Here is a 23,156-nt window from a genome sequence, read left to right on the forward strand (position 1 = left end):
ATATGATACATTGATTCAAATAAATTGCGTTTTGGCAGGCCCTCTCATTTATGTTGTCTGCTTTGCATGTCGTGTCTTATTCGTTATGCAGGATGCCTTCGTGTACATCCTGCATAACGAATAAGACACGACATGCAAAGCAGACAACATAAATGAGACGGCACAATTGAGACAAATATACAATCAAGTTTTTTTATTAATCGAAATCCTGATCCACAATTGTGGAAAACAGTTTAATTGACAGGGGGATAGTTGGTCGTGAGCGTGTATTGTTCCATGCCAACAAACAACTCTAAATCAAACAAACCGAAACCACAAATAACTTTAAGGCCTTCATCTATCAGAAGATGGAATGGGTGTTGATGATTGTTAACCGTGGTGGTGGTGTTTACTGCTTGTGTTCGCAGGTGGCAGGCTCCTGAGAGAATCCAGCTTAGTCCCGACTCAGGTATGCGTTCGGAACACGTGCAGGCCTATGTGAACTAACAAGCACATTGTCTTTTCTCTTTACTGCCAGGCCAGTGTTTTCCCTTATAACTGTGCTGTACTCAGTCCTGAACGGCTGTACCTGTGCTGTGAGTTTCTGACATTCCAAACATTCTCATTAAAATTTCTACACATTTGAAAATGCCTTTCTACTCTTAGGTTTTTTCGGTAAAGTCACGTAGGTAAAATAATAAAAACAATAAATAATAAATAAAAATACCACAATTGATTATTATTTTACTTTATTATGATTTTTTTACCTACGTGACTTTACCGAAAAAAATCTAAGAGTATGAATCCTTGCAGTCACGAAAGCTTCAAATCTAGAATAAATGCCTTTCTGTTGGATACGATGTTTTTGTAGTCCTTTGTGTATTTCTGTATATCAATTTTTTTTCACACCAGTTCTTCACAGAACTGGGACGAGTAACCTATTGAGCCGATTCATTTATAGGGCAAGTTCGCTAGTGCCAACACCACTTTTAGATCATCATTACGAGAGTGATTGGTGACCCCATGTTACAGAAACAAAGTGACAGACGGGCAATGCATCCTTTCGACTTGAATCGAAGAGCACTGTCACAAACGCATCTTGGGACAAATATTTCCACCACTAAATCCGTGAACAGAATGTTAACGCTGGTGTGCGGGCACCGCAGGAGGCACGGCGTCGGTGCTCAGCGACGAACAGCTGGCGCGGGTTTTGCAACAGCAGGAGGAGGAGGAGCAGCTGTTGCTGCTCGCTCCTGGGCTTGAGTATGCCCCCCTTGGTGAAGTGCCCTCAGGGCTCTGCTTCTGCCACGTCTGCCAGAAGGAGCTGACGCACATGAACAGCGTGCGCAGACAGCAGCACATCAACAGGTTTGCCACCAGACCAAGGGTGGGGAAGGGGAGGTCACGCCTTCTGCACTACTGCTCATGTTATGGCGAGTCCGTATTTAATAATAGGGTTTTTCCCCTTTTTTTCTGGCAACAAAACCGAAACCTTTTAACAAGGACATTAACCACAATACTTGCAGTCAAAATGCAAACAAAAAACACACTCTGATTATATATGCATTGTCCTTGAAACTGATTGGTCCACACCAAGGGACGGCTTTCTTTTGGTGTGGACCAATCAGTTTCAAGGACAATGCATATATTATCATAGTGTGTTTTTGTTTGCATTTTGACTGCAAGTATTGTGGTTAATGCAGACATGAATCCTTGTGAAAAGGTTTCAGTTTTGTTGCCAGAAAAAAAGAGGAAACACCCTATTATTATATTTTGGTACTGGCAAAGGAGAATGATGAGTCCGTATTTTTTACATTCCTTGCATATTTATTTGTCACAGGCACAAGTGTTGGAGCTACACGTAGCGGCCAACTGTGCAATCAGTTACATTTCTGTTTTATATGACAATGCAGTAGTGACGGTATATTTGTGATACCACTGCGTATGTTTTGGCGGTCGTGCCGCGTAGCCCTACGATGTGTTTTCGGGATGTACCGCGTGTCGTTCGGCGTGATATCCCACGTTTTACTGCAACACGTGCAGGGCTTCTGTTCACTTCCTGAACGCAATTGAGGCCTTTCCGCCAGCAGTGGCATGAACAAGCGGCTCACCTTTACCTTTACGCAGCCGAGAGACACGTTGACATGTCGTGTTGTCGTAGGTGTTTAGACGATCAGGAACAGTTGGGCCCGGGCCAGGCGCCGGCCTCCGCTGGTGGCGCCGGTGTAGCCGCTGCAGCGGGTGCGGCGGTGCCCGAGTGCCCCATTTGCGGGCGCCATTTCCAGACGGAGAAGGCGCGCGCCGGCCACCTCAAGCGCTGCGCACGCGAGCTGCACGTGGCGTCGCGCGACCTGGTACTTGCTGTGCAGCGCCAGCAAGCGCAGGCCGGCACGGCGGCACCGCCTGCCATCACCACCGCTGCCGCCGCAGGCAGGTGAGATGACCCGGCAGCTCGCCGTGATGTGGCATTGTTAATTGTAAGGTCCGCGAGAATCGTATCGTCCGCAATATGCGTATTCTGTTGTGTTTCCAAGTTGTGTCGCTGTGACGGATATCTCCAGTTGTGTGTAGATAAATGTTTGTTTCTAAACCCATTATTATTATTATCATAACCATTGTTTTTCTGATATTTATCCTCGGCCAAATATTTGCAGAATTGTATGAAGGTCTTTTAACATTTGCTGAAATTCTTTCCGATTGGATGTTTTAATTACTTTGTCGTCAGTAAGCCTCCTAGATCGTGAATCTTAATGACATAAGAGTTTCACACCTAGCGTAATTTCTGGTGTGGCGTTTTTGTAGCCATAAACTGTTGTGGATATTAAAGTCACACACGGACTGTGATAGTAGACGTGAAATAAACTGACACACAGATGATTAAAACCAGTGCCAGAGTTTTCCACACCAGGGAGTGTGACATGGAGACGCTATCGCTGGTGATTACATAAAATCCACAGTGGGGCCAGAAAGAGTGAGAGAAGCTATAGACTGGGAACATTTAATGTGTGAGGTCAGATGATGGTGAGATCTGAGTGTCTGTGAGGAACAGGAGATGGTGTTTAGTTATATCAAGGTGACAATACATGGACATCATGTTACTTAAATAAGTGATCATTAGAAGTGAACTTGCTGTTTGCCGCAGTAGAGAAAACTAAAGTTACTATTCAAAGAAACATTATTTGTCTGTTACAATGAAGGCGGTGCTCTTGAGATGTAGTGGTGCTCAGGTCACGGGTATTTTAAGACATTTACCACAGACACACTCATGTTAGATATTTCTTTTGTTTATAATTCAGCACAAATGAAAATGCATAAAAATGACAGTACGTGAAGTTTGATTTGAAGCTTTCGTGACTGCAGGAATCATACTCTTTGGTTCTTTCGGTAAAGTCACCTAGGTAGAAAAGAAAAGAAATCACGACGTTTCGGGCGCAACACAAGCGTCCGTCATCAGGTGGGAAAGCTTGTGCTGCGCCCGAAACGTCGTGATGTATTTTATTTTATACCTACGTGACTTTACCGAAAGAACCAAAGAGTATAGTACATGAAGCGTTCAACGCCCACTGCTGCTGGTGCACTCAGCGTGCATTCGATTTTAACAGGATCTTAGGACAATAAAGCCATGCCTTCTTTTCTCACTTGGGTACTTCTATCATGAGAGGCTTCTGAACTTCACACGACATTAAACAAAATCTACAAACCATGAAAGCAGTGAAGGCTCCTTAGCTACAAATGGGTTGGAGACACGCGTATGCAGGCGAACTGAACTCGCGTTATGTATTTTGCAAGGGCTGCTGTGATAGGATAATGCTACAATACACCATGTGATATAAGCTCTACTATAGCCGTACGGTTCGTTTTGAAATACAGCTACATTATTGTGATTATTGTTGGTACATTTTAAAACTACTGTATGTAATTCCGTTATGAAATGTAGTTATGAAACAACAATATAATCATTTAAGTAAGAAAACATCTACTGATTGCTTTGGTGCTCTTGAATATGTTTCGTGGTTAAATTGACATGTGGTGGTTATATAACATTATTTTTGGACGGCATGTGTAGTATGAGCATTACAAGGTCGTAAAGTGATTTGTGTTTGGGGTACAGATGTTCAATTCAATTCAAAGTTAAATGAAACTGACATCGCGATAATAGTCATATTGCGAAATCTAAAATTGTATCAGAAAAAAAATATTTTGGCAACCTTAGTATTTTCCATAACTCTGTACGTCTGTGTCTGCGTGTGTCGGCCTTCGTAGGTGGTGGCTAACGGCACTTGCCCCAACAGTCTTTTAAAGGCTATACGGGGATCTTTGTATATGTGTACCCGTGTGTGTGTGTACTTTTGTGTTTGCTCGATTATCTGAACCGGTCCTGGGCCTCCCCTAGATCTACTCAGCCGCAAATGAGTACCTGGTGCAATGTGTAAACATTTGCCACCAGTGAGACAAAGGCGGCGGGGCGTGGTGCTGGCCACCCACCCCCTCGTGTGCCGTGCCGGCCTTCATAGGTGCTCGCCATTAGCACTTGCCCCAACAGTCCGTCCGTTTCGGCTATAATGGGGGACCTTTGTCTTTGTGCGCTCGTTGGGCCACCCACAGAGCCTTGGGAGCCGCCCGCAGGCGCAAGAAGGACAAGACCGGAGGGTCCGTGGCGGTGCGAGGAAGGGGTGGGGGGGGCTTGCCTTCGGAGCGGCCGCCCCCCACGGACGAGGAAGAACAAATGAGGGTCGCTCTGGCGATGTCGGCCTCCCTGATGGAACTCGAGGAGAGGGCCCCTCCTGGGAGCACGGGGCTGCTGCAACTCAAGCCTCTTCCCGACAAAGGTGAGGTGGAAACGGTCGATGTTTGGCAGTCAGAAGGGGCCCGGTAAATGAGATCTCGTAGCACTGTTGTTTGGAATCTGAAGCGGAATATTTATTTACATTGGAGGAATCCGATGAGCTACAAAGCTGTTTTTCACAGATCTCCAGCCGGGGGGCAGGTAAGAACGTAACAACAACAAATGTTACAAACAGCATGGTAGTGCAAAGCACAAAATACATAAAAAAAAAACACCGAAACACATACAAATAAAGCAAAACCATCCCCATTTTACTAGGAAAAGCCCACTGAGGTATTAACTTATTTTTCAGAAGCGACCTGGCCACAAATGATAGCTCAACAAAGGGGCCCTTCATTTGGACATTTATAGCACCAAAATCATCTAAATAAACTCAATGCATGTTTCTAAATATTTAAAAGGGAACACAACCATACACCTAACTTTTGTTTTTCTTGTCGACGCATGCCTCGGTTTTGTATCAATGGGCTGTCTAATATGAGTTTTATGGCAAAGATTAATGAGAAAATAGCCTTTAAAGTGATGGTCAAACACATAATGGTGGCGTGCAAGTGATGTCACCCTTGTGCAGATTGATTCGTCACCAATGCTGCCGCATCCCAGGAATGAATCTGACCAGATCCCTGACCGTTTCGTTTAATTTACACTTGTCCGATAACTTTAGACACCACACAGCATGGGTGTACATCTATGAGATAAGAGATGTTTCCTTTTTAGCGAATCCGGTCCGCTAACTTATTGCTGCCTCTGGGAAATAAGATGTTGATTCCACTAATCGTCGCACATCTGTGCGAGGACAAAACTAACCACATAGTTCGTATAGCTCGCCAAAACCAGTGCCCAGGCTTGGATAGTTTCTTTTGGCAAAGAAATAAGCGAGAATACCTTCCGAAAATCTCCCAATAAAGTGTAGGCAGAAACGTTGCAATGCGTACCAGTGCGATGAGACTAGCGCTTTCGTAAAAAAAAAATAGAAGCAGACTGGCGGGCTCTGTATGTGCGTGAGTGTGCGCGCTTATGCGTGCCGGTTTGCGAGCGTGTTTTCCCTGCTTCGCTGTCCTTCTCTTGTACGGTGGCAACCAGAGGTCGCAACCGGGTACCCGATACCCGTACCCTACCCGATACCCGGCTACCCGTACCCTCCCGGGTACGGGTACGGGTACCCGTTTGCGACCCTGGTGCGGCCGGGTACGGGTACGGGTAGGCCGTGAGTCACTGGTGAGTAACCGTTTGTCACTCATTTCGGGTAGGGTACGGGTAGGGAACGGGTACCCATTTGCGACCCTGGTGCGGCCGGGTACGGATACGGGTAAGGAATCAAAACCCGTTTGCGACCTCTGGTGGCAACACGAAGAGACCTTCCTCACGGCACTCGGCTTGACGGGCTCGCCCGGCTTGTGTTTTCCTGCGAATACAACCAAACCCTCCTCGTAAACCAGCAACGCTCTCTCGTTTGTCGTCTCGGCTGCCCTTGGAACGTTCTCGACATCGGCGTGCCCTCGCCGCGCATGACGATGGCACCATTACGTTGAAATTACAAAAAAAATGTGCAAGTGTCATGCGTCAAACTTGTTTTTTGTTATCAACGGCAACTAAGCACTCGCGTGTTTAATTGCCGAACATGCACAATTACGTCTCGAAATGGGTTTGAGACGGAAAATTAGCCGTTCTGTAAATTGGCACGTGTCATTGAATAAGTGATCAGTCTAACACATGTCGTTATTATTTGGGGATTCTTATGCACTAACGCTGAATGTTTATTCAGTAAATTAGCGGGCACTTAAATGTGTTAAGTGTCCTCATTTTCTGTTTAAGAATCGGGAATTGGCCACGCTTAATATAAAACGCCAATTACGTTAAATATTGAAATGGTTATTAACATTCCTGAATAATTAGCTCTACAGCATTAACAACATTAGTGGTGGCAAAGGAATGAAGTTACAATTTGATGATCGTGCTCAACACGGGTGGGATTTCAACAGCGGTTGTGTTAAGGGATGTTACATTTCTGTCACTGGCTTAGGACTGCCAAAATAATCCCACAAAACACCAACTTTTATACCGTGGGGTATTTGGTTTCAAAGTCGAGCGAAAGTCTCATAATTTGGAAACCTGATTTAATCGCGGTGGCTTCAACCCAGATACCAACTCAGGTTCTTGGAAAGTCTCGGTCTACATCTTCTTGATTCTTTCGGTAAAGTCACGTAGAAGGGAAGTAATAAAATAATAAAAATAAAACATAATAAAACAATTCTCACGACGTTTCGGCCACAACGCAAGCAGCCGTCCTCAGGCGAAGAATGAGACATTATCAAGCTAGGAGCTTATATAGGTGTAGCGAGGAGGAGCGCCTTAACAAAAGAATGTGCATATGAAGAGGAATTTAGCATACCAATGGGCAATGCGTAGGAGGTGGGCGGAGGGGTTTCAAAGTCCCATTATGCCCATGCATTATGCAGGATCAACAGCACCACGGGGGGGCGCAAGGAACAGCGTTAATAAAGGAAAGGAATGTTAATGATATGTAGCTGCATCTACCAAACAACCATGTAGAAAACCAAATTAAAAAACTACATAAAAAACTAAAATATAAACTGATACTTACTATACTCTACAATAAGCTGAGTTACTAACAACAAATAATAAATTACAATTCTACGTCGTATAAAGTATATAATATACTTCCATCTAAACTTTATTCTCTTAGCATATACAGTACTATATACTGCCATAGATAAACCCAACATTAAATAATATACTGTATTGCTGTAAACCACTATGTATTATTCAACTCACCCTAATGTGTATCGAAATGGTTTATTACGTCCTTCCAATGATTGCTAAGCCTGAATCCATCTTCTCGGTTAAAATTGTCTCTGTGTTTGTATATGTGGATCGCCTCATGAACGAATCTCTCATGATAGCCAGATGGCTTGCAGAGAACCTCCGTCTTGGAGAAGTCAATGTCATGTGAGCCCACTGAGTTGTAACAGTGGTCTGCCACGGCTGAGGTGTTTGTCCTACCGTGTTTTAGATCAGCTTTATGTTCACGAATGCGGTCTGAGACGTGTCGTTTGGTTTCCCCAATGTAACTGCTACCACAGAGGCAACTTAGTTTGTAGACGCCAGGGTACTGTATGTCTGGAATCACATCTTTTACAGACGGTACCAGATCACGGATTTTATGTACTGTGTTGAATCGGACCTGGATCTTGTGTTTAATCAGGATTTTGGAGATCTTTTTTGTGACCCCAGCAATGTAGGGTAAGGTGATGGTCTTGAAAGGCTCCTCAACAGGATCCTTCTTGATGGTTGGAGTGATGGCTTTGCGGATTGTGTAGTCGGAGTAACCATTAGCCTTAAGAGCTTGGCGTACGTGTTCCAACTACTGGAATGTCCTTCCCGAGCTGCCAATTCACCGCGTTTGAGTGCCGCGTTTGACTCGTGTATGTTGTACACACAACACACCCGAAGACCCGAGTTCGATTCCTGCTCACGGCCAACACCGGTGACGAGTATTTGAACCGGTCCTCGGCCTCCCCTATGTGAACATCGCCACTGGGGAGACAAAGGCGGCCGGGGGTGGTGCTGGCCACCCACCCCCTCGTGTGCCGTAGTGCTGGCCTTCATAGGCGCTACTCGCTAACAGCACTTGCCCCAACAGCCTGCGTAGGTTACACGGGGGGGTCTTTATCTGTGCGATCGACGTGCTTGGCAGCCGCACCCAAGAAGGCCCGCCGGAAGAAGAACGCCGGCGCCGCGTCGGCCCTGCTGCAGGCCGATCCCGCCGCCACCGTGCGCCGACTGGCAGAAAAGATGGCCGTGCTGCTGGTGCCGGACACGGAGCTGGAGCAAGAAGTGGCGTCACGTCGCACACCGCCACTGCCACCCAGCCGCCTGCTGCCCTCGCATGCGTCGTCATCGGTGCCAGCGGCGCCGCCGCCGTGGTGTGGTTCCGCGGGGACGGCGCTGCTGTGGAAGCGCAGCGCGCTAATCCCCGCCGACTTGCAGGGAGAGGCGCCGTTTCTCTGCCCGGCCCTGGTGCCGCCACTGTCGCCGGGCGGACCGGTACCAACCGGGGCAGCCCAGGTGTGGTTTTTACTCCATTGGGATGCGTGTGTGCGGGTTTGTCTTTTTTTGTGTGTGTGTGTACGTGCGTGCATTTGTATGTGCGTGCATTTGTGTGTGCGTCAGAGGTCGCAAACGGGTTTTGATTCCTTACCCGTACCCGGCCGCACCAGGGTCGCAAACGGGTACCCGTACCCATACCTGATACCCGTCCGGGTACGGGTAGCCGGGTATCGGGTAGGGTATGGGTATCGGGTACCCGATTGCGACCTCTGGGATGAAGCCATGTTGCAGGCGCGGGTGGGTTGATTCTAGGAACTTGAATTGTGAGAAGAGACAAGACGTTGGGAAATGAGTGACAAACGGTGACTCACCAGTGACTCACGGCCTTCTCACTCATTGGTTGGGGTGAGTCACGTGCGGCTACCCGTACCCGTACCCGGCCGCACCAGGGTCGCAAACGGGTACCCTTAACCGTACCCGTCCGGGTACGGGTAGCCGGGTATCGGGTAGGGTACGGGTATCGGGTACCCGATTGCGACCTCTGGTGTGCGTGTTTTGTGTGTGTGTCTGGGTTGGTGTTGGCCACCCCATGTGTGGTGTATCGGGCTTCATAGGTGCTCGCTAACAGCATTTTCCCCAACAGTCTGTTAAAGGTGGTACGTTGGACCTTGGTCATTGTCTTTGTATCTGGGTCTGTTCCGTAACCTCCCATCAGCGAGCCCTCGGCACTTCATGTGGCCTGTAGGTGCAATTAGCTTAGCACAAGTGCCGTGGTGATATCATTGCCACTTGGCGATCGGCGGCTATTGTGTGGGTTTGTACCTTGCGAGCGGGTGTGTGTTTGCGTGTGCGTGCATTTTTGCATGTGTTTAGGCGTGTACCTTATAATCCACATAACATGGTATCATGCAATGGGAAAATTAATTATCATCAAGGAATTGGTGAATATTTACAACCCCACTGTTTATGTGCGATTCGTGGTGTGGCGGTCAGCGTGTGCACACCTACTCGAGAAGACTAGGTTCAGTTCCTGTCCATGATACACGTGAATACTTGTGTTGCCTCCGAAACGTCGTGAATTTTATTATTTTATTTTTTTATTAATTTTAATTAAATTTTTTACCTACGTGACTTTACCGAAAAAACTAAGAGTGTGAATACTGGAGGCAGTTGGTGTTCGTAGAATATTATACCTGGCGCCGTGTTTCCACATCAGCACCTATCACACAGTGTGTGGCGCTGCCCTTAATAATCCATGGCTAACAACTTTTACTGCAAAAGCCAGTGTAGGATAAACGGTAGACCTTTGCTTTCGCATGTATCCTTGCACAGCTCCGTTCGTGCATGTACGTGTGAATTCATTTCAGAAACGGCTGTCTTTCTCCGACACCATCACTGATGCGCCAGCGAACCCGGTCGGAGACCGAGTCTCCCTGCGGCAAACACCGCAGGATTCCTCACTAAGAAACTCCCAGCCGGGATTGGCCGAAGGGAGTGTGGGTGGCTGCGCTGGCGACGTTAGTCGTGGAGGAGGTGGCTGTGGCATTGGTGGCACCGGTGGGGGCGACGGCTTGTCGGCCTCCGAATCGGGCCGCTCGGGAGAGTGGCAGCAGGAGGTGTCGGGCAGCCAAACGCTGTTGGCGCTGGTGGAGTTGGCCAGGGAGGGGCTGCCCCTCACTCAGTTCATGCAGGACTTGGGCGAGCCGCAACTGCCTTCGTGTACAGGTCAGTGTGTGTGTAAGTGAAGTATACAGCGTCCTTTACGGCATCGGAATGGCGAGGCAACATGAGGGATCTTTGTCTTTGTTGGCGATTAATACTAATAATGATGCTGATGATTATGATGGTGATGGTGGTGATGATATCATTTGCTGATTGTGTCACAGGAGCCATAGAGGAGATGAGTGGTTTCCTGCCCGAGACGGAGCCCTGCGTCTCACCGTGTCCGTCAGAGCTCCACGGTGCAGGCCCAGCCCAGCACAGTTCCGCAGAACCCAGCCTGTCGGTCCGTACACACACGGAGCCTCGTGCACGTAACTATCACTTACGGGGGCTGATCAAAACGTCCATTTCTGCGCCATCCCACGGACTTTGCAAGCGCTCCTCATTAACCATGCTTTGACCAGAATCTATGCATGCAAACCTGAATCTGCTGATGAGACACCGATTGTTGAAACCGGTCCAGAGGTTGCTGGTGTCGAATGGATGCATTGAATAATCGGTTAATATTCTTAAGCTCGCAATCCAAGCGTCGGATTGCTTCCGTTCGAATTGTTGTTTTTATTTTGCTTATGTTGGATCGCGTGACCGCAAATCGTGAGAATTTAATTGCGATGGTATTTCACAGTTTCGATGGGACACAACACATACCGCCTTTGTATTACAACTGAGTGGTGGTGCTCTCTCCCCAGATGGTGCTAAATGTCTTTGTTTCCCAGTCCTTTGGCCTCTTGGGTCATCGTGGCACGACGTCGCTGCAACTCTTAATTGAGATAATAACAAAAATAATTTTCTACATTTGGTTTTCCCACCATTTCAGTCGTGCAGGGTTATCATGGAGGCCGCTGTGTGTTTCACAGATGGATATCAGAATCAGAATCTTTATTTCGATTGCAGGAGGAATCCAATGAGCCTATGTAGCTCTTAAATTTCGATTTAAAGCTTTCGTGACTGCAGGGATTCATCTTCTTGGTTCTTTCGGTAAAGTCACGTAGAAGGGAAATAATAAAATAATAAAAATAAAACATAATAAAATAATATAATAATGTTATGAAATAAAATAAAATAAGAATTATGTTTTATTATTTTATTATTTGCCTTCTACGTGACTTTACCGAAAGAACCAAGAAGATATGTAGCTCTTTTTCACAGATGTCCAGTATAGGCGGGGTGAGCAAGTTTTCCACCAGGGAGACTGTACACTTTGTGTAATCTCGATTGAGTAATTTGTGCATACATTTTCAAAGTTAGCTCATTTGGACCACGATCCGGGCACTCAATTTTTATACTCGCTTGGAACGACGGCACGGGGGACCTTTTAACGTCCGCTGCAAAGGAGAAGAGTGCGTATTTGTATGGCTAATACAAGTCGCAGGGATAACCAGGGTAGCCCGCCAGATTCTAACCGTGCACCTCCACCGCAAAGCGGTGAGCGCGCTGCCGATGGGCCGTGTCACCGCCCAAACGTAGCTTCCATCCCGACTCCAGTGCTTGATGTCTGACACGCGGCCATTTGGTGGTTTTCCACCTTCCAATGGGAGTAAGGAGCAGAATTGCCCTCTACCGATTTTTGCATAAATGATATAATCCCAAAAAGGCAAAATGTACAACGTTATTAATTGATGTAGGTCAGGTTATTTGCATTATAATGTCGCTCTGTATTTTACCGATAAAATAATATTGATATATATTTAGTCAAAGTGTAAAAAAATGTGTTCATGATTGAAATTACATTGAGTGGTGACATTTCCCTAAAAATGTAATACTCCACTTTAAATTGTCAGTCTTTCAGTTAATTATGCTGAAATATTAACTTAATTACGTAATATATATTTAATAAATGTGAATTAGTGTAATGTAGAGTTTGGGAACGTTTGACCAGATACATTTTTTTTGTTTTGACCTGGTAGAAGAAAACCATGGTCCTAGAGAAAACCGCAGAACTCGAATTACACACACAAGCAAGTCATCAACCTACTTGCTTTACTACCTCCTGTGGGCCCCCACTTACGGTCCAAACGGCCAAGAGAGTGCCGGTCGGGTCACACCGTGGCGTCAGTTAATACGGCTTTTCCCCGAGGGGTCAATACGAAACAATATGTGCCGTCTGCTAATTTATTTATGCATTCTGTGAGCCTTGGCGTGTCGCCCAAGAGCCCGGGCGTGGGAGCTTGTGCGTTGAAGTGACCGGCAGTGGCTCTCTGTTCCCTCCTGTGGACTTCAAGTGTCCTCAGACGGATGACAGCAAAATACAACACCTGGTGCCCATCCTGATGGGCCCCCCCGGGGTGCGATGCAACACGGCGCGGACGCCGCTGCGCATGATGCCACGTCGAGCCGCGAACCCCGCGAGTTGAACGCTTTTCCTTTTTTCCCTGTTCGGACAAGTTTTAGTTAAAAAAACATAAACGCAAACCGATATTTGGGAAAGGACTCGAACCATCTCCAACAAATCGACCACCGGTAGCTCTCACTGGCTCCCTCTGACTCACTGGCTCCCACTGTCATTGGCTCACACTGTCACTGGCTCACACTGTCACTGGCTCCCATTGGCTCCCAATTGGCTGGCTCCCGCAAGCAAAGAGATATTAGTAAAGATCATTATCATGCCCCCCCCCCCCATCGACCCAAAAAGCTAAGAGATTACGAGAAGAAGGAAATTGAGTACCTTCTGGTGGAGACGGCACTACTTTGTGGGAAAACGAAAGCGTTTATCTGCCATAGGAATTGTGACTCGAGTAGAGATCGATATCCATGGAAGAGTGATGTGCGTTTGTGTGTGTGTGTGTGTTGTCTGTGCGGGTCGGGGCGGCAGGCCGCCAGGCTGGTGGCTGATCTGTCGGAGATGGTGAACAACCCCCACATGAGCGACGTGCAGCTGCAGGTGGACACCGGGGAGCTGGCGTACGCACACATGTTCATGCTCTACGCTCGTTGCCCTGCGCTGATGCAGCAGGTGCGTGCGCGTGCGTGCGTGTTCAGCTCATGTGGAATGGGTGTGTGTGCCTGTGTGTGTGTGCTCATGTGGGGGGCAGTAGCTATGAACTCGGCGACTCGAGTTCGATTCCCGCTCGCAGCAAACACCAGTGACGATTCTCTAAACCGGTCCTGGGCCTCCCCTAGGTCGACTCAGCCTCAAATGAGTACCTGGTGCAATGTGTAAACATCGCCGCTAGGGAGACAAAGGCGGCCGGGCGTGGTGTTGGCCACCCACCCCCTCGTGTGCCGTGCCGGCCTTTCTAGGTGCTCGCTAACAGCACTTGCCCCTACACTCTGTTAAGGTTATACAGGGGATCTTTATCTTTGTGTGCTCATGTGGGGGGCAGTAGCTATGAACCCGGCGACTCGAGTTCAATTCCTGCTCACGGCCAACACCAGTGACGATAATTTGAACCGGTCCTGGACCTCCCCTAGGTCGACTCAGCCTCAAATGAGTACCTAGTGCGGTGTGTAAACATCGCAACTGGGGAGACAAAGGAGGTCGGGCGTGGTGCTGGCCACCCACCCCCTCGTGTACTGTTCCGGCCTCCATCGGTGCTCGCTAACAACACTTGGCCAAATAGTATGCTAAAGTATATATGGGCGGCGGTGGTGGGGAGGGATATTTGACTTTGTTAACGTGTGTGCAATACGCAAGTGATTTTCACGCGATCGCTTGGATCATCTGTCGGCATGCCGGCACACAGCCGGTGGGTCACGAGACTCTTTTTTGTTGGGGGGGGGGGCGGGGGGGGGGCGGTGTGCAGGTGTTCACCGAGGGCTTCGACGCCGTTTGTGAGCGCGGCGAGGCCCAGGGCCGGCGTGTGATCGTGCACGACGCCTCGCTGGACGCCGTGCTCGCCCTGCTGCACTTCGTGTACACGGGGAGCCTGCACGTGGCGCCCAGCGCGCTGTCGGAGACGCGGGCGCTCGCCGACAGGTATTCTCCCGTGGGAACGACACGCCGAGGGAGCCCGTCGGTTCGCGTCGGCTTGCATTGCCTCCCATGAGATCGCGATGGCTCCCCGTTGGATTCTGCTGGCTCCCATTGGTTCCCGGCAGCTCACATTGGTTGCTGTTGCCTCTTGCTGGCTCTCATTGGCTCTCATCGGCTCCCATCAGCTCCCCATTAGTTTCGTCTGGATCTTACTGGCTCCTGGTGGCTCATGCTGACTCCTACCAGCTCCCAATGGCTCCCATCAGCTCCCCATTGGTTTCGTCTGGATCTTACTGGCTCCTGTTGGCTCATGCTGACTCCTACCAGCTCCCATTGGTTCCCACCTGCTGGACCAATTGGCTGCCGCAAGCTCCCTTTGGCCCCCGCTTTTGATCCCGCTGTTAAATTATACTTACGCGTAATTAACCGCTAATACATTTAATCAACACATAATAGCAATGTATTTTAAGACGTGTGTTTTTGTTTTTAAACAACAATGTATTTTTTATGGTAGCCTTTATGGCTTAACCCGGATCCCAGAGAGGTGTTCCTGTGTAGTAGTAAATAATAATAATAATCACGCCACTTGCCCCCACACAGTGCATGAAGCTGAATGCGGGGCTCGTTGCGTTGCGCGTGCCGAGCTGCAGGTTCGAGCTGAGCGACCTGCTTAGCGCGTGCGCGTCGCCGCCCGTCAGCGGTGGAGGCGCGTCGCCGCCCGTCAGCGGTGGAGGCGGTGTGTCGCCGCGGCCGTCGTACTCGGGGGCGGCGCGGGAGGGCGACGCGGCCATACGGGAGCTGCTGCGCTCGCTCTGGGAGCACGAGGAAGAGGAGGAGGAGGAGGACGGCGGAAGGGACGGAGAGGCCGTCAAGGCGCGCAGGCACGACGACGACGACGGCGGCGGCGGCGACAACGACGATGGTATCGGCGACAGCGACCTGGACGAGGTGTACGAGTTCGTGGCCACGCAGCGGCGTGCATGCGGCGGCCGCCGCCGCGGCTCGGCCGACGCGGCGAGCGAACGGCTCGGCTCCAACAGCGACAGCGCGAGCGGTCTCGACGGCGAGGAGGAGGAGTCGGCGGCGGCCGTGGCGTCCGTCAAGTATAGAGTGTCGGACGCGAGTGCCGCTCGGTCGCCCCGCGCCAACGACACCTTCGCCGGGGGCAGCTCAAGCGAGGCGGGGACGGTGGCCGGGGCGGCGGTCGCGTCGGCCTCGTCGGGCCCCGACGACTCGTACGAGCGGATGTTCACCGAAGAAGATGCGAGCGGCGAGTACGTGGAGCCGTCGCCGGTGACGCCGTTCGCTCGCAGGCCTCTGCCGCGGGTGGCCGATGTTTGCGAGCGCGCCGCCTCTACGCGGCCTCGCCCCGGGACGCTCGGCAAGGGTTGCGACGACCCCTCGTCGCGCTCCCCCTACCGGTTCGGCCCCGCGGCGTCAAGTCCGTTCAGAATGAAAAATCGCTCGCCGGGTCGACGGCGGCCGACGATCGGCGTCGACCCCCATCTGCAATATTCACTCTGCGAGGCTGAGCGCTCTCACTTTGATCGCTCGCCCGTCCCTCGTCATCCGTCGCCCGCCTCGGTACCGCCTTCGCCGCAACGTCCATCGCCCGTGAGGCAGTCGCCCGGAGTAGCTGTTCCACACCCGGTAACGCCTCCGTGCTTGACAGCGCTTTCACCAGGTTTGCCCGCTCTACTCGCGGCGCCGTCCGCAAACGACACCGTGCCGACGAGCTCGCCCCACGCAACATCCAACCACCCGTCCCCCGGCCGCGCCGGCCGGTCCATTGCCAGGGCTCTGCGCAAGCAGCGGCGCCATCTCGCGAGCGAGTTTGATGCTCTGCTGTGCGCCGGCGGCGAGGACGGGCCGGTTCGTACTCGAGCGGACGAGGGCGGCGCCGTGACCCCGGAGCCGTCGTCAAAATCTCACGCAACATCCTCCATCGACGCTTCCGTGTCGGAGACGTCGGTGAACTTGCAGCTGTCCACCGACAGCGAGATTGGCAGCGGCGAGGTCTCCTGGCTGATCCCCGGTACGCCCGGAGCGGCTTCCAGGTCCTGCGGCGTTCAGACGTTGCAGTCGTGCCTCCTCCCCGGCGCTCGCGGGGCGTCCTCCCCCGGCCCCGACCACGGCCACGGCCACGCGCTCATCGACCTGACGCTTTCCCCGCACGAGGGCAGCAGCTACGCCTCGTTGTTCAGCGGGGGGAGCTCGGCGAGAGACTCGGGGGGCGCCGCTCCCTGTCCGAGCCTAGATGCCGACGATGCGCCCGAGTCGGCCGTCATCGTGTTGGACGACTCTCTTGAGAGGAGCCCCACGGGCGAATTCCTTCTGCCCACGTTGACCGCGCCGGCCCGAGACGACCGCGTCATCAGACTCGCCGAGATCGGGCGGGGCTCTCCGGAACGTTGCTCGCTCGGGGACGACCCGCGTCCGGACTCGCGCGACCTCGGCACGGGACGTGCGCGCGTGTCCACGTCTGCGGCGGGCGACTCGTGCGGAGAACTGTCGGGTCGTTTTCCCGCCACGCCCGACGAGCTGCCGCAGCGGACGCCCCAGCGTGACGGCGTGCCGATGACCTCCGGTTCGGCAGCCTCCCCTTGGCAGTCGGGGTGCTTTGTCCGCATGGAGCTGAGCCTCAGAGAGCGGCTGCTGAGCAGGCTCGCGGCTCCAAGCTTTCACACCCAGGTGAGCGAAAGTTGAACCTCTTTGGTTGTCAGGTGACACCGACCCACTGAATTGAAGTTGAATTGGCCGAATGAATCGAGGGGGTTAATGTCTGGACATGGCTGTGAGAATTGTTCATCGACGGCGATGATAACGCTTGTACACCTGACCCAGTTCTAAACATAATTAGATTGTTTTGATGCTGACGTAAATAGGCACTGCACCAATTAGCCCCAGCGTAACGGCGTGCCGTTGTGAAAGAAGTTCAACATACACATATTAAACTGGAGCTGGGCTATCCAATCATTTAAGTCAGGGGTGGGGAACCTTTTTTCTGCCAAGGGCCATTTGTTATATGTATAACATCATTCGCGGGCCATACAAAATTATCAGCTTAAAAATTAGCCCGTTATATTTGGTCAAACATTTAATTAACTCGCCCCTAATGCGATGGCTGTAACTGCTTCTCTTTGGCGAGGCGTGTGATGTTAGCCGGTATTGATGACGTTGCTGCTACTCGCAACTGCTTTTCCAGGTTTGCTCCCAGATTTATTGAATTTCGAGTCCCGCCTGCGGTTGCCTTGGCAGGGCCACACCAAATGATTTCGCGGGCCTCGTACGGCCCGCGGGCCGGACGTTCCCCACCCCTGATTTAAGTAATTAATTGATTACTCTTCCGCTTATCAGCTAATTGAATGACACGACGGAAATAGGAGAAAAAGCCTCTCCTCTGTAAGCTGCGTGCGCCACTGGAGACGCTGGAAGGGTCGGTGGGGCGGGGAGGGGGGGCGGTGACGTCGTCGCGACCCCTTCCTCGTGATCCTAGCGTAGCTCTTTTGAATGAAACGTCGACGACGGACGGCGCGGTGCCGCTGCAGGAGGACGACGAGGATCGTCTCGTGTGGACGCAGTGCGCCGCCGCCGCTGATGGCACCGCCGCCGTCGCCGGAGAGGAACCCGCCGCGTCGCCGCCCGCCCCGGACGTCGCCTTCGACAGCTGGAACCCCGGGGAGGAGCAGCTGTGTGGCCTGGGCCTCGGCTCGCCCGACTCGCTCGCTGGGGCCACCACCCCAGGTGCGCAGGGCGTTCGATGAGTCGCGCGTGCGATTTGTGAGCCGCTTGTGCATTTGTTTGTAAATGCGGGGAGCGGTGGTGCAGCGGTTAGCGCGCTGCGCTACGAACCCAAATTTGAGAACCTTGAATAAACCCATGCAGAACAGGGAAAACATGCACGACGCCTCACAGAACGCCGCACAAGTCCGGAATCAAACCCGGATACATTTTGCTTCGAGGCGCTCGGAAATGGAATTTAGGCCCTGAGCCACTTAGCCGTCTCCTACAAGTAAAAGCTATTTGTTTGAATCGAGGGCCACCTGTCATTGCATATTGTTCACCACTCAACCCCCGTCCCCAGGCCGGCCTGGAGTGGATGCATGCCCGCATTCAGCAGCTGCTATGCTTATTTGTGTCCTCCTCTCTTTGATAGGGCACAATGCAACAGAGCCCTCTTTGCGATAATACATTTACGTCGATTTCGCAAAATGAGCACTGTCCTTCTGCTGGCAGGTGCAACTGTGTTTTTTTTTTGCTTTTGAGGTGGCCGTGGTGATTTAGAGGGAAACTTTTCATGTTTTCAGCCCACGCCTCCTCTTGTGTGTTCTTGTTTTGAGCCAGGGGTCACTTCTCATGATTAGACATATTGTGCTCACGAGTTTGAGAGTCTTTCTGCTCAGACCTTGGTCACTGATGATTTTTGTATCTTTTTTCCCCCGAATTATCTTGCAGTTGTGCTCTGTTGTCATACTATCAGATGAAGAAATGTATTTTTGGAGCAGTGCATCATCCCTTGTTAGAGAACTGAATCTGGAAGCTCATATCAAAGGTCTTGCTGTTAGATCCATTCAGTTTCCCTTTATCCACCGTGATGGATGCCTGCGCTTTATCATGCACCTGGCTATCGAGTTGTCACATGACAGTCAAACCGAAATGTTTGATTAGTAGAGCTGAAATTTGCTTCATTAAAGTCAAAACCCAACTTTAAAATTATGGTTTTGTTCAGGCATTGCGGATGACTGGACCGAGACCGTCCACTCGCTGCACTTGAGAACACACATTTATCTGCGGCCAGCTGCACAAGATCAAAACCCAGGATCTCGGTGGTCATGGCCCAATACTCTGCTGTGTGTCTGGACAGTTCAGGGGTCACTAATGAATTTGGTGTCACAAAAAAAAGGCAATGACTTTGTGTTCCATTTTCGCTTTGTTCGCCCAGATGTGGATTGATGCACATCAATCGGATAAAAAACACTACTTTGGCTCTTAGAAATATCATTATCAGGATTAAATAAAATCCAGACTTAATATGATGGGATTCTTTTCATGCAGTCATTAGGTTACCGTGGCTGACATCATGATATCGGTACATCCGTCACTCAGCATGACCAGGAATCTAGCTTAAGTTGCTGTGTTTATAAGGCAATACTACTGCACCCACCAATAGGTGCAAGGGAGTTGTCTCAGTCTTGGAATGTTTAGCGAAGGCGAACCTTTCTGTTTTACATCTTCCCCAGATAATTAAACATCAACGTCACCGGTATGCAAACTGCACGAGTATATCCTGGATTGAAAAGTTTCCTCTCGGGCTAATGACAGGCACATTTGCCCATACACGCACACACAGACAGCACAGTCAACTTTTGTCTTGATTGTCAGTGGCCCTTCTGTAACGAGAACCTTTTGGGAACGGTGTGCCCGTAAAAACCCACAGTCCACGAGGCGAGAGGCGCTGGCAGGCAGCTCCAAGCGGGGTCGGCCACCCCAATGCCCTGCTACTCCGACATGGAGACGCCCCACCTGAAAAAGGAGCTGAACAGGTGAGACACGCGGGGCCCTTTTCGCCGCTCTGCGTAATGTTCTGGATCGGTGATGATAATGATATCGTGTGGCCAATCTTTTCCTTTCATGAGGCTGCCGATGTCAATGCAGAGCAACAGCTACAATTTCACATTCAGGTGGACAAGCCAGATGAGCGCGTCATGAGCAGCGGAATGTATCGCTGTGACGTCTCATTCGTATTTGTGGATCGGGCATTGCGTCGTTACACGTCGCACGGTCTGTTCTGGATGACCGCAGTTGCCCACTGGAGAGTTTTCAATTTTCCATTTGCGCATCGGGTACCCGCATCTGCCATGGTTTGTGCAGATGCGATTTACGGTGGACCGTGAGCTTCGTGGAAGGTCAGACCCAGGCATCTTCTGGGTTGGGTCTTTTCACATTGGGGTTTGTTTGTGAGTGTGGCCAATGAAGAGCAAATATTTAGAAATTCAGTTCCCGGCGATTTAGCCATTCAATTGCATTGTCCGAGAGTTGGCGAATTTCTGTATATGTCAGCGCTTTCAAATCTTTCTGGACCTGTGGGCCACTGTCAACCCTCAAGGAAAAAAATGTGCAGACCACCACTCGGCAATAAAATGTGAATGACTCATTAAGCGCTGTCAATTGTTTTAGAAAATATCGTAGCATCTGAAACCGTTCCACGGAACCACTTCTCACAGCCTTGCGGAGCACCGTTGGTCTGCGGACCGTAGGTTGGGAACCACTGCCCTTGATCAAAGAATGTATAAGGACAGCTCTGTGTGTCCGCATATTAGTCATTGATCCATCGGTCAATGAACAATTTAATCCGCCAGTATTTGTTTACGCAAGCAAACTGTGGACCCTCTTAGATCGTCTGCTGTCTCGTCAGTGCCATTGGTCCGCAAAGTGGTTTCGCTTTGATGTGCTCCACAACTTTGCACGATGAGTGTGCATACGGTAATGTTCTCGAGCCATTTCCTAAATGCCAATCAGAGTGTGCATCAGGCTCACCGGTTGGGATTTTAAGCCAGAATGATTGATCGCGAGCACATGGTGCATGGCGGTTAGCACATCTGCATGATAACCGCGTGAGTGTATTGCATTACCTAAATGAGTTTAAAGTCCTCTGTAGCATTGAGAGGTTTTAGTAGGAACACCCATGAATCTAAACTCTAAATGGCAAACCAATTGTTCACGTTTGTTTTGTTTTAACGAGGTGAGAAGTCATGACTTGGGTAACTAAAATGACAAAATAAATATAATAAAAAAAGTACGACGAGAAGAATCGAGAAAGCAGAGCTAAAACAACCAAATAGAAATGAGAGAAAAAGCAACCCGCATTGCTGGATGAAATACAAAACACTTGCACGAAACGAAATCACGTTTGTATCGAGTACATTCCCCATGATGAAAGCGAGGTTGGAAAAAAATACTTACAAATAAGCCATTCGTAGGCCAATTGAATTACAGAAAAATAAAAAAAAGGATTCGGGCCGATTGATGCACGAATTTGTCAACAAACTACTCTGCAGTGAGCGCAAGACGGAGAGACAGCAGGGCATGCAAACCTGCCAAGCCCTTATCAATGCCGCCTACCTTATTACAGACCAATTCAGACCTTATTGGTCACCCCGTGCCCTTATAAATCTCAACGTTCATCCTACAAAGTCCCATCACAAGGGAGAAACACAAACGAATCGAATTTTTTTTTTGCCTGTATTGAAACGGCTTTACACCGTATGGACCTAAAAACTCAATTTCTTTTTACACCAGGGGTGGGGAACGTCCGGCCCGCGGGCCGTGTAAGGCCCGCGAAAACATTTAGTGTGGCCCTGCCAAGGCAACCGCAGGCGGGACTCGAAATTCAATAAATCTAGGAGCAAATCTGCAAAGCAGTTGCGAGTAGCAGCAACATCATCAATACCGGCTAACATCACACGCCTCGCCAAAGAGAAGCAGTCCCAGCCATCGCATTAGGGGTGACTTAATTAAATGTTTGACCAAATATAACGGGCTAATTTTTAAGTTGATAATTTTGTATGGCCCGCGAATGATGTTGTAAATATCCAAATGGCTCTTGGCAGGAAAAAGGTTCCCCACCCCTAAACCGTATGGGTTGACAGGTATGGGCATGGCTCAAAGGACACTTAGTGCAGATAGTGGCCACCCACATATAACTGGGGAGCGGAGTGCGTCGGCTGGGGCCGAATGGAGGAAATGTATTCGTTGTCATCAATTGGTTTTATATGATGTAGACTCTTGGTTCTTTCGGTAAAGTCACGTAGAAGGGAAATAATAAAATAATAAATCATAATAATATGTTTTATTTTTATTATTTTATTATTTCCCTTCTACGTGACTTTACCGAAAGAACCAAGAAGATGAATCCCTGCAGTCACGAAAGCTTTAAATCGAAATGATGTAGACTGTCAGCAGCTTTTAACAGCATTTCTTAACGAAACGGCCCTTTTCAGTCATTTTTCTGAAATACAAGAGCAATATTCTTCTCAACGATTTTGAACAAAATGTCATGGGAGAGGTCGCGAGAGGCACGAACGCGACCGATAACGCCCCGGGGAACAATCCTCTCCAAAACGAGTGTTGGGTAATTACTGCGTGTGTGTGATGTATGAGGTGTTAGCGAGCACCTCCTATGCAGCACTTGCCCCAAAACTATGTTAAGGCTACATAGGGACGTGGTGGGGGGGTGTCTTTGTTTTTGTATGAGGTGTGCTGCTGTTTGCATTGCCCCTCAGACAAGCGGTCTGCAAGACTTTCGTGTTGTATAATGAAGACGATTACATTGTCGGGCAATGCGAGTTCACTCGGGGATGCGTAGATCGCCCTGAGAGGATTGATCTCATCGCGTAGTCGAGATTTGCTGTGGAAGGACCGCGAAAACATGAAGGCAAACGCTCAAGAGTGTGTCGCCCGACCATTAGCGTTGTCGTAGAGCGATATAAAGAGCATGAGATATCTACCAAGGGCACGTTAATGTCCTCTTCATTTGTTTTGTTATTCGAGAGAAGGTTGTCTTGTTTTATCGTCAAAATCCACATCCTGAAATGTACACTCTAGCCGAGAATAAGTAAAAGAAAA

The 23,156-nt window shown here is 49.9% G+C and overlaps 1 protein-coding gene across 2 annotated transcripts in view; it reads left to right on the top strand.

Moving 5' to 3' along the window:
- The window catches only part of SLX4 (SLX4 structure-specific endonuclease subunit), a 32,867-nt gene that overhangs the window by 4,366 nt on the left and 5,345 nt on the right, over nucleotides 1-23,156 (top strand). For both annotated transcript variants that reach the window (XM_078605041.1, XM_078605040.1), the window contains exons 4-15: nucleotides 408-448; nucleotides 1,146-1,347; nucleotides 2,141-2,413; nucleotides 4,585-4,808; nucleotides 8,544-8,914; nucleotides 10,264-10,621; nucleotides 10,783-10,901; nucleotides 13,431-13,571; nucleotides 14,362-14,534; nucleotides 15,182-17,222; nucleotides 18,080-18,275; nucleotides 19,969-20,074. In XM_078605041.1, coding sequence (XP_078461167.1) covers nucleotides 408-448; nucleotides 1,146-1,347; nucleotides 2,141-2,413; nucleotides 4,585-4,808; nucleotides 8,544-8,914; nucleotides 10,264-10,621; nucleotides 10,783-10,901; nucleotides 13,431-13,571; nucleotides 14,362-14,534; nucleotides 15,182-17,222; nucleotides 18,080-18,275; nucleotides 19,969-20,074 — 4,245 coding nt within the window. The remainder of the gene's footprint in view (nucleotides 1-407; nucleotides 449-1,145; nucleotides 1,348-2,140; nucleotides 2,414-4,584; nucleotides 4,809-8,543; nucleotides 8,915-10,263; nucleotides 10,622-10,782; nucleotides 10,902-13,430; nucleotides 13,572-14,361; nucleotides 14,535-15,181; nucleotides 17,223-18,079; nucleotides 18,276-19,968; nucleotides 20,075-23,156) is intronic.

The sequence above is a fragment of the Lampetra planeri genome, chromosome 23, assembly GCF_965212315.1.
Source record: "Lampetra planeri chromosome 23, kcLamPlan1.2.h2, whole genome shotgun sequence".
Lineage (NCBI taxonomy): Eukaryota > Metazoa > Chordata > Hyperoartia > Petromyzontiformes > Petromyzontidae > Lampetra > Lampetra planeri.